We start from the raw sequence: 12244 nt of genomic DNA on the forward strand, positions 1-12244 counted from the left end.
TTTCTGTCATATCCTTGGGAGATCATATTGAATTAAGTTTAAATATCTTTGGGGTCCATTGTAGTAAATGAATGGCTTATGTATTATTGTGGGCCAGGATTGTATATAACCTCTCAAAGGGAGAGATGTGACAGATGTGAGATCCGGGGTTCTATATGGAACAATGTGCCAGACAAGAATGGATTTTTGGAACAAAAAGTGTTAAGTGGTTTTCCTGGGGAATATCGAGGGCAGAGGTGGGAAAACTGTGGCCTGCAAGCCGTTTTAAGCCGGCCCGAGAGCTGCACCATGTGGCTCGGCCCCGCTCTGGCCGAAGCGCTGGGTCGGGGGCCACACCACATAGCTCGGACCCGTTCCAGCGAGGGCGCAGGATTGGGGGCTGCACCAGTGGCTCGGCCTCTCTCTGGTGCTGGGTCAGGGGCCACACCAGGCAGTTCAGCCCCACTCCGGCATTCCAGCCGGGGCACAGGGTTGGAGGCAGCACCACACGGCTCTGGGAAGCCACGGCATGGCCCTACTCCGGCTCCTATGCTCTCCAATGGGAGCTGCAGGGGTGGTGCCTGCGGATGGGGCAGTGTGCAGAGCCCTCTGTCCGTGCCTCCATGTAGGTGCCAGAGAAGGGACATGCCACTGCTTCTGGGAGCCGCTTGAGGTAAGCACCGCTTAGAGCCTGCACCCCCTGAGCCTCTCCCCCTGCCCCAACTCCTGCCCCAGCCCTGATCCCCCTCCCACTCTCCAAACCCCTCAATCTCAGCCCCACCCCAGAGCCCTCGCCCCCAGCTGAAACCTGCACCCCTTCCCGTACCCCTGCCCCAGCCATGATCCCTCTTCTGCCCTCCAAACCCCTCGGTCCCAGTCCAGAGCACCCTCCTACACCCCAAACTCCTCATACCCAGCCCCATCCCGGAGTCTGTACCCCCTCCCACACCCCAACCCCAATTTTGTGAGCATTCATGGCCCGCCATACAATTTCTATTCCCCTGACGTAGCCCAAAAGTTTGCCACCCCTGATCTAGGGGGAGGTGAATGCAAATTCCCCAACTCCGATTATGCAAAACCCCAGCCTTTTGAAGCTACGTCCTGGGGAGGGGGCCATTATCTTCTGCTCACTGCTCCATGAGGGCAAGATCAAAGGCCCAAGCTATATAAATGAAAGGCTGAACTATTAATGGTAGTTCAGGTTCTGAATCTGAGACAGTTATGAACTTGTCACCCAGTTGTGGGTTTTGAAGGAATTATATCTACTAAAGCCCGAGGCAGGAGTTGGGGTGACCTCTGATAAGCTTTTTAGCATGTGCATAGGTTCTTTTATTGTTTTTAATGTTTTCCCTGTAATGCTTTCACCTTAACAATAAATGTACTTGCTTAGAAAGAACTCTTAACTGCAGGCAGTACGCTGCTTTGAAGAGAAAGCAAAGTACAGATTCTGGCCTTTTTAGGCAGTCTGGCTTGCTGGAAATATCACATTGTAGGCAGGGAACTGCACAACTTTATAAAACCCCTGGTCGGGAGGGAGAGAGATGCGGGTCTCTGCCCAAGACAGGAGCAGTCAGCCTAGAGTGGGGCCTTCAAAGGACCACAGAGGGATTGGTGCAGATGCCCTGAACTGTGACAGGGGGGTAACAACCTTTTATTGACTTGTTCTACAAGGTATAATGTGTGCGTTTAATCAAAACTAGTTTAACAAGGAAGACATATTTCACTTACAAATGTGAAAAACTCTATCCCTACCATTTCTTTGATTTGAACAATATAGCTTTACCTATTAACCTGCAGTTTGCATGCGTGTTGGTTTGCATAGCATTTGGTATCAGTACATTTAAAATGCAACGTTCATATTGAGTATCAGCACAGCAGTTCACTTCCAAGATGAGTCTTCAAATCAGAGTCTTTGTGCATGTGAAGCTATTTAAACACATCTGTTTGTAAAGCACTGCAGATTGTAGTGTGAGCTGTAGATAAGCATTAACCTTGGGGTCACACTTGCTAAACTAAAGGAAAACTCGGCTGTGTTTCCTTTTAAAGTTCAGAATGTTCTCGGTATATAGAAACAATGGAGTTGCTTTATTTTTAAAACTGAATCATACCTGCTACTGAGAAGGTAAAGCTTAATTAGTGCACACAAACTGCCATTTTCTGGGGCAGAGATACACCGGCTTCTCTTATCTCAAATGCGTTTCTGCTGTTCACGCCTTGTCTTTCCAGAAGTAACAGTCCTCCATTGCCCCCTCCCCTTTTAGAATGCACCCAGCCCTTGATATTTTGTTTTATGTATCAACCTAATACTCAGTGTAATGACTTACTAGTTCACAATTCAATTTGCTGATAAAGTTTATTAAAGGCTAAAATAACCCTGCCCTTACTGTCTCGCTGTCTTGCATACAAAATGCAGCTTTATTATGTATGTGCCACACCCACTGATGGTTCTTTGTCTCTCTTGTATACGTGTGCATGTATATTTTATCGATGCACGCACGCAAATTTTGGCCTAAAATCTCCTCGTGTGCCATCTGTGAATGGGGGATAACATTTCCCCACTTCAGAGGGATGTTGTGCAGATAAGTTCATCGTTTGTGGAGCGCTCTAATACTAGGTGATACATGCAGCTGAAAAGCTCATGGGGTAATGAAACAATTCCACACTCAGTGCCTCAGTTGGTTGGTTGGTGTGCAGTAAATAAGACGTGGGGCCACATCTTGCTGAAAAGAAATATTGAGCATCCTCCTATTTGCACTTAATGAGGCAGGGTGGAAAAAAATAGCATGTGATCGTGCAACTATGTCATAATACTTGTGGCACAAGATTGCAACCTTAATTACATCTTAACTTCTTATTTTTTGAGTGCTTGACTTTGCAACCTGGGATTGGAATCTCTGTAAAAAGAGTTTGTTTGTTTGCTTTCTCTCGTGTCCTTTCAAAGCCTGCAGTTGTTTCATTTCAAAGGCCACAATGCCAGGCCTCCATTTTCTCGTAGTATGAAGAAGTGCTTTTTTAAAATGGAAAACACAGTTTAAATGTGCATACTGTAAAATACTGCAAAATGAAGAGTTGTACTCAGAAAGCTATCGGGCAGTGAGTTAAGGATACACCATGTCTTCTGCACACTGAAATCCTTGTGAACAAAAAGCACAAGGGCATAAGTTTGGGACGAGGGCTTTGTTGTGGGGTGTGCCTGTCCTATAATGCCCCCTGCTGACCTAAGGAGGCCCTGCAGGCACTCCCTGCTCCAGGCACTCCCTTAACAACAACACAGCCGAAAGGGGGATGTAAGACAAAATTACCCTGACTGAGGTACTACTTTATTAAAGCCAAATAACCTTGAAATAAGGTCTCTCCCCAGGGGATCAGGGGTTGTACAGCCCTCCTCCTTCTTGGGGCTTGTAGTTTCAGTCCTGGGCTCTCTGGCCAGAAGTCTCTCCCTTTGGGCTCAGGGGTTGCACAGCCCCCCTCCTTGTGGCCTGTGGACTCTGGGAGTTCCTCTCTCTTGGGAGAGGTGGTCTCTCTGAGAACACTTCCCTGAAACTGAGCCCTAAAGGCCTTTTAACAGGCCCAAATGTACCTTATTCAATTAACTGCCTACATGGGCTCTTTAAATTAGCTTCTCACAGTAGCGGGGAGCACGGGGGGTACTTAACTTCACATACATCTTGATGACTTCACTGGGATTCCTCATGTGTATCACTTGTAGGGTTGGAGCCAAAGTTTCAGTCTCCACCTTGAACTTCTGGGCAGTTTTCTTACTCTTCCAGCTATTTCAGCATTTTTTTATTCATGATACATCTATGAATGTGTTTCTAGCAACAAAATCCTTCTTAGAATCATAGAATATCAGGGTTAGAAGGGACCTCAGGAGGTCATCTAGTGCAACCCCCTGCTCAAAGCAGGACCAATCCCCAACTAAATCATCCCAGCCAGGGCTTTGTCAAGCTGGACCTTAAAAATCCTCTAAGGAAGGAGATTCCACCACCTCCCTAGGTAACGCATTCCAGTGCTTCACCACTCTCCTAGTGAAAAAGTTTTTACTAATATCCAACCTAAACCGCCCCCACTGCAACTTGAGACCCGGAAGTTCAAGGTGGAGACTGAAACTTTGGCTCCAGCCCTACAAGTGATACACATGGGGAATCCCAGTGAAGTCATCCTAAAGTCTCCTTAAAGTACATGTTGTCTTTTCAAAATGAATATTGTAAATAGGACCCCAGTCATGCAAATACATTTGTGCTTAGTTTTATTCACGTGACATGAGTAGTCTCTTTGAAGTTGATTAGCCAGAGACTTAAATGGTGTGAATTAGTATAATTTTATTTAAACCAATTATGCCAGTTTATACCATCTGAGAATCTGGCCAAAGGATACTACTCACATGAGTAAAGTTAAGCACGTGTATAAATGTTTGCAGAATTGGGGGCTAGAAGAATCACAGGTAATTGGAGAATATTGTCTGAACCACATATTACAGCTTAATAGTATTGATTTTTATTTATTTGCTAGAATAAAAAAAGATATTTTAGATATTTAATCCTGAGACTGGTACATGATAGACTATTCCAGCAGAGGGCACTTAAGCACTGTCTCAAATTATTTTGCATGATGTAATAACATGCAGACTTTCAGGTAGCAGATTAGTATGCTTGGGTTAGAGTATTTAGCACATTCTGTGTGCTGTATTGCACATTATGGTTGGTTGTTGTGGGAAGCCCACAAGGATTTTCAATGGTTTAATTAGTAATAATGTACCAGGGTGCACATTTGCTCTAAATTCAATAGTATAATTAAACACAAATTGAGATTTATGAAAAATTTGCACATTTGGTTTGCATAGGAAGATTAAAATTTTCTGGGGTGAAGAGAAAAAAAGTAATATTTAAGGTTTTTTTGTCTCATCCCAATGCTCAGTTTTGAATTTGAGTGTAATATTTTTGGGGTAGTTCTATGGATTAGTTGCTCTTTCATATTAGTTAAATAAATTAACTTGCTACTTATTACAATTAATTCTACATTTGACATATTGTGCACATCACTGAAGAACAATATCTGTTCTTTTGGAGAAGAAACAAGGAATCTCCTCTCCCCACTACACTGCAGAGCCTATGCCCCAGCCCCCTAGTGTAGATGCAATGTGTGCCAACAGAAGGAGTTCTGCCAGTAAAGTGTAACCCTTCTACCAATGACCTTAGGCAGCAACAAGGGCTGGGTCCTTATTTTAGGCAGGGGATTCTCTACAGTTTCTTAATTTTTGGCTCGAACGTCCACCAAGTGATCACTACCAATAACTGTTCTGAGTACCTTTGCTAGGCAAATCTGTGCCCACTTGCAAGCACAGACATTTAAACAAACAAACCTTCATTTTGATGGGGGGTGGGGGAGGCGAAGGGGGGGTCGTGGAGGAGAAAAGGGAAAGGCCAGGTTGAATGGGACAAATATTTACAATTTCACACCTTCCACCACCGTTTACCCCAGGGTGCATAAGTCACAGTCCCAAACAATTGGACCCTGAATGGCTGATGCAGTTTGTTCTGCCTTCCAGCCTCCCACTCTCAGTTCATGGTTCCCCAGCTTCCACACTTACAGTTTGTGATTCCAAGAGTTCAGGAAAATCAGAGTCCCTGTTTCGTAGGCAGCCCTGGGGCTCTACCTGTCCTGCTTTATTGCTTTCAGCACCTAGGACAGGCAGCCTCATCGGAGTCGCTAAGCTGGCACAGACAGTTGCTACAAATCTCTCTGCTCTCGCTGGAGTGCTCTCTGTTGCTCTCACTCTGCTGTTGGAAGCTGTGACCTGTGCGTGAAACCACCTGCTGCTTTTCTTTGCTTACTGAGTGCTATGGCTGGGCCCAACTCCAACCTTGCTTTGCCTGCTGCTCAGGTGACCAGAACTGCTGCTGGGCTCTGGGTTCTGCTTGCCACTGATGGGAACCTTTGGTGAGCTCTGTTCACATAAGGCAATGACAGGTCTTACAGAGCAATTTCAGATACAAGGGGTACAGTGGTTTTAAAAATCCATCAGAGTCCCTACCACCTAATAAGGTGTTCCCAGCACAGCATGTCCAGCCTTTGTACTTCTATCCCCTGGGTCTGTCTGTCCCTGGGCTCTTACCCCACCCCAGCAAACATTGGTTTAATCAGGGTGACTCCTACCCAGTCATTGTCTAGGCTTTGTGCAGGTGGGTTCCCAACAGGGTAATCTCAAAAATATGGGCCCCAAGTACAAAACTTTGTCAAATTATACCCCCGTGTCCCCAAACTACCTGTTGTTTATATGTAAATGAGATACTGTCACTCAGTTGATGGCCCTTGTTGTCCAGCAGATGATAGCAGAGAACACATTAATATTTAAATGAGGTACTGCCTCACTCAGTCTTCTTTGTCTGGCTGAAGTAAATGTAGATCAACAACTATAGTATTACATTAAGATGGTTAAGCCAGATAATTGTGTCTAGAGTAGCAGAGTGTATTGCTGTCATGGCTCCTTTGTATTTGTGGGCATTGGGTTGTTGCATGTTCCATGGTCTGTTCTGTGTGGCCACAGTCGCACGCTGGAGAGTCTTTAATTTTCCATTTGTGCAGCAAGTATCCATATCTGCCATGGTTTGTGCAGATACAGTTTAGGGTTGCCCATGAGCTTCACGGGAGACCGAAGCCAGGGATCTTCCACACTGGGTCTTTCACAAGGTGTCCATTTGTGACTTCTTGGGAATTCCATTTGGCTTTCCAAGCTTCATCAGGGTTGAAGTTGCATTGTTGAAGGTTAAATGCATGGGTCCAAAAGGGCTTACACGACTTCAAGCGGTGGTGAGGGATGTTGTTAACGTCCTGGTGGGTGGGAAGACATTCGTTTTCCATGATCCACTGGAATTCCCAAAGTATTGCGGCATTGCGGTGAATGGATGGGGGAGCAATGTGCAACAGTACTGGCAGCCATGGCGGTGGGTCGACTTGAGGTTTCCAGTGATGCACCACATTGCAGTGTTCAGTTGGACATCAACAAGTCGAGTATGGCTACTTCTGATCCATATCAGTGCGCAGTACTCGGCTACGGAGTACAAAGGGCCATCGTTGATGTCCGTGACACTGATGCTCCCCAGGTTGTGCTTGCCAGTTTCTGGACCAGGTTGACCCTTGGTCTTTGTCACGCAGTGAGCTCCCCTTGGTCTCCAGCAGGTGGCATCAGAGAGCTCACTCAATTATGTCCCTTCTCTCATAGGCTTCAGGCCACAGAGTTTACAATAGGAACACCACCTCCCCAAGCAGCTGATAAGTGCCCTGCTCTGTTGGCATAGCTGCATGTACTCTGGGTTTTTTGTTAGCATAGTTATGCCAGTTAGAGGGTGGGGTTTTCTACAGACCCTCTGACCGACGTAACTATGTCCATATAAATTTTAAATGTAGACCAGGCGTCTCTCTCACACTCACATGATTTTGGAAGGGATTCTGGTCTGAAACCCTCTCCTGTAAGCTTGTGGCTCTTAGCTAAGGATTAATGGGTAGTGACTCCAGAATACCAATGTGGCCATTCCTTCTTTCTTTCACTTTTCTGTTGATGCTGTTTATCAAAAGGAGTTCCATCTGTCCTAGGTACCTCTACTACCTGGATGCTCATGTGCATTTAGATCCCACCTACAGACCTGCCCCTACAGTGCTCACAGGAAGTGAGTCGAAAATCCTAGTCAATCACTCCTCTGGGCTTCCCGGTGTATTCTGTCATCTCTTCTTGTCTTGTTTAGATTACATGCTCTTTGGGATAGGTCTACTAGGGTTTCATTATTCAGCACCAAGCACATTATTCAAATAATAAATAATAATATAAAACTTTTTAAACTCACCACTTCTGGATGATAGTTCCAAGTGGCAGCATAATATTAACCTGAGGTTGTTATTACATAAGTGTCCTTGGTAAATCTCAGTTTTGGTTCCTTTCTGCTTCTGTGCTTCGGTTCTGTGGACTTTCTTTTATCCTGGGGCCAGTTACAAATGTTTTGTTCTCTTTCCTATACCCTGAGGCATGGGGCTTGATTCTCCTCTCATTTATTCCAATGTAAATTGAGAGTCAGTCCTTTGAAGTCATTGGAATTACATGAGTGTAGAACTAATAATAAATTGCAGGAGAATGAGGTGCAAAGGGGTTGGACTGCAGAAGAGGAGCTGATGAATAATTGCTAGACAAGTACAGCATTACTTGTTTTAATTACTTCAAACTCTCTAATTGCATCTATCCACATAGATTCAAAGGTTGTTTTTTTTTAAGGCCAAAAGGGGCCATTTTCATAGAATATTGGGGTTGGAAGGGACCTCAGGAGGTCATCTAGTCCAGCCCCCTGCTCAAAGCAGGACCAATCCCCAACTAAATCATTATAATCATCTTCTCTGACCTCCTGCATAACCATTCACCCATTCATTCCTGTGTCAAGCCCATAATTTCTCTTTGAATCAGACCATATCTTTTAGAAAGACATCTTGTCTTGAATTAAAGACTTCAAGTGATGAAGAATCCATCAGATCACTAGATAAGTTGTTCCAGTCATTAATTACCATCACTGTAAAAATATTTGCCTTATTTCTAGTCCTGCTTCCAAACATTGGTTTTTGTGATGCCTTTTCTGCTAAATTAAAGAGCCCCCCTACCATCTGAGATCTTCTCCCTATGTAGGTACTTACAGATTTGTAGATTCCAAGGCCAAAATGGACCATGGTGATCATCTAATCTGACCTCCTGTGTAGCATAGGCCATAAAACTTCCCTCAAATAATTCCTATAGCATATTTTTTTAGAAAAACATCCTGTCTTGCTTTAAAAATTGTCAGTGATGGAGAATCCACCACAATCCTTGGTAAATTGTTCCATTGGTTAATTACTCCCACTGTTAAAAAGTTACATTTTATTTCTAATCAGAATTTGTCTAGCTTCAATTTCCAGTCATTGGATCATGTTTATACCTTTCTTTGCTAGATTGAGGGCCCCATTATTAAATATTTGTTCCCCATGTAGATACTTATAGACTGTAATCAAGGCACCCCTTAATCTTCTGTTTTGTTACGCTAAATAGATTGAGCTCTTTGAGCCTGTCACTATAAGACATGTTTTCCAATCCTTTATTGTTCTTGTGGCTCTTCTTTGAACTCTCTCTAATTTATCAACATCATTCTTGAATTGTGAGCACCAGAACTGGGCACAGTATTCCAGCAGTGGTCACACCAGTGCCAAATATAGAGGTAAATTAACCTCTCTGCTCCTACTTGTGATTCCTACTTATGTGTTCCAGGATTGCATTAGCCATTTCGTCCATGTACTAGGAGCTCACATTCAGCTGATGACCCCCAAATCTTTTTTCAGAGTCACTTCTTCCCACTGGAGGTAGTGACAAGTTCTGAGGTTCTGTGCTGGTTATCAGGTACATTAGCAAATGTGGCAGACATTCAGGCACCAACAGCGTAGAGCAGCTACCTACCAAGGTTGGCAAATCTGCCTTAAAGAGAAGCAGCAAACTGGGAAAAAGATCCATGCAGCTTTTTCCATTAGGATGCTAGCCTGGAGACGTTCCTACTTCCTGACCTCTCTCAGGGCAGGCAGCAAAGAGTCTGTTTGTAGCTGAATGTTAAGGGTCTGTGCTTTCAAAGAAGAATGTCTTGAGTTCTGATCCACGCCATGTGCAACTAGCTGATGGCCATGCTGTCTGACTGAATACTGTGCTGGATTTTTATTTCATTACAGTAGGGGATCACAGTAATGCTGTGTGGTGAGCTACAAAGATGACAAGCTGACACCAAGCCAGATGGAAAGCTTTTTGGTACTGCATATTTTACACTGAGGCATCCAGGGGAAATGTTTCGTGGAGCATAACTCCCTGCCTGTTTGCGGTCTGTCTTTCACTCTTCTCTGTTCATAAACTAATCCAACATGCATATTTCATTACAGATCTCTAAGAAGTACAGTGAGATTGATGAGTTTTACCAAAAGCTGACTGCCCGCTACCCACAGGCATCTCTTCCACCATTACCGAGGAAAGCTCTGTTTGTTGGGGAATCTGATATCCGAGAACGAAGAGTGGTGTTCAATGACATCATGAGGCTCATTGCCAAAGATTTGGAACTCGCAACAAGTCCTGAATTATTGGAATTCTTAGGTAACTAAAATAATTATATTGCACATGCACTCAGACCCCCCCCCCCCGTTAAAACGATATGAAGTTAAGCACTCAAAAGTTAGGAAATACTAGAATTATGGTCTCCTGTGCAACCTTAATTCAGCCCCCCATGTGCATATGCATTATGGTACAGCCTTTAATGACATGATCACATGCTATTTTTTCCTTCCCTCATTCATTGCACAGGATGGACCTGCTCTGGAGATGAATGAGGGCTGCATATTGAAGGAGGCTGTTGTCTATAGACCTTGCTTTATTTGTTGCTGAAGTTGGAAGATGTGTAGTGAAAGAGACGGGACTGCAGGAAGAGAAAGGATGGTCTTATGGTTCAGGCAGTTGAATGCCGCCCTGGAGAACTGGATTTTGCGCCTACCCCTGCCACAGGGTACCTGTGTGATCACTTAAAGCAATCTTTTCACGAGTGGTCACTAATTGTGTGTTCCTCATTTTCTGGATGCTTGACTTGAGATACTGGGGTCTGATTTGCAGAAATTCAGAGCACTCACAGCTGCAACTGAAGTCAATGGGAGCTATGCCATGAACATATAAAATGCTATATAATGCTCTGAAAAACCAGGCCTTAGGCATCTCAAATTGGGCATCCAATATTAATGAATGCTTTTGACTCTGATCTGTCTGTGCCTCAGTTCTCCACCTGTAAGCGGAGGATAATACACCCACTTTCCTCGCAGAGGTGTTGTAAAAATCAATTAATTAATGTTTGTGAAGCACATGGATACTAGAGTGATAAATGCCATAGGAAAGCCTATGAGGAAATTAATAATTCTGTCTTCATGATAGGATTTGAACAGTGTGCAGTAAATAAGGTCTGGGGCCACACACTGAACAATGAGAAAAGACAGTATTGAATAGCTGCTCCCTAAATGAATGAAGCAGAGGGTCCTGTGGGAAAAACAGGATGTGACCATATAATTAAAGACTGTATCATAATGCATACTCATAAGGGGTTGCACAGGTAATCTTAATTCTGGCATTTCCTAACTTTGGGGTGTTTGACATTGCAACCTTAATAATGTTCTTATAAACACAGTATTTTTGTGAGTAATTTTCTAGGTTTTTTAAAAAGCAAATTGGAAGATTATCTGAAGAGTTGGAACCTTTACATCCACTGCACAGACATCTGCCACTTGAGCTAACAGAGTAACTGATAGCAGTAGTAGGCCCTTATCCTCTGTGTGGACCAGCAGTAGAGGGGGATGCAACACTTTGCCAGAGGCTTTCACAGATATTTTCTGGAAGCAAAGGAATGATGAGACTTGGGAATTTTGGGTTCCGTTCCAGGTTCTGGAGTGGTGCATGCTCTAATACAGAGGTTCCCAAACTTTTCTTATTGCTTATCTCCTTCCAGATCTACCAGATGCCTGCGTATTCCTATCCTTCTCATCACTGATACTTTGTGTGTTCTTCGCAACACTACCTGTCTTTAGCCATCTGTCCATATTTCACTGTTACGTACAGATATATTTATAGTGTAAGGTACATAACCGAAATAAAACCCCTTGACTAAGTTCTGAGCTCAGTTAGACTGGACAGTTGCTGGGCAACTGAACCCACGTTGTATGGTGACTGGAGATGAGGGCTGTATATGTCAGCGTCTCTGTGTATCTGTGTGTTCTCATTGGTACATCTTGAAGTAAATTAACTACCTTATTTAATATAACAAATTTCCACAGAGTTTTAAAGCTTCATCTGAGTAGCCTATTATGAAAATGCAATAAATAAAATAATTAAAATCCACCATTATACAATTTCTCCCATGTGCTCCCCAGAGATGTCTTGCGTACCCCCAGGGGTATGTGTACCACAGGTGGGCACAGTCTCTTCTATCCATTTTAGATTTTAATTTATGTGTGCAAATTGAAGAATTGCACCACATACTTATCTCAGCTTCATTTTTCATGCAGTCCAGGGTTGTACTTTTAGTTTTCACTCTCTGATGGGGTTTGACCTGAGAGCAGCCCAGATATGTTAAGTCAGTATCAAATATTTCAGATCTAGAGGTGCATATAATGGCATGTTAGTGGATAGGGGGAACTAACTCTCCAGTCCAGATTGCTGGATATAGTTGACAATAGCTGATTGTAA

At 43.8% G+C, this 12244-nt stretch overlaps 1 protein-coding gene across 1 annotated transcript in view; it reads left to right on the forward strand.

Moving 5' to 3' along the window:
- Positions 1-12244, forward strand: part of HS1BP3 (HCLS1 binding protein 3) — a 78209-nt gene that overhangs the window by 15606 nt on the left and 50359 nt on the right. The window contains exon 3 of the mRNA XM_084622619.1: positions 9910-10117. Within this exon, the coding sequence (XP_084478745.1) occupies positions 9910-10117 (208 nt within the window). The remainder of the gene's footprint in view (positions 1-9909; positions 10118-12244) is intronic.

This window comes from Lepidochelys olivacea, assembly GCF_965140295.1.
Source record: "Lepidochelys olivacea isolate rLepOli2 genome assembly, chromosome: 3".
NCBI lineage: Eukaryota > Metazoa > Chordata > Testudines > Cheloniidae > Lepidochelys > Lepidochelys olivacea.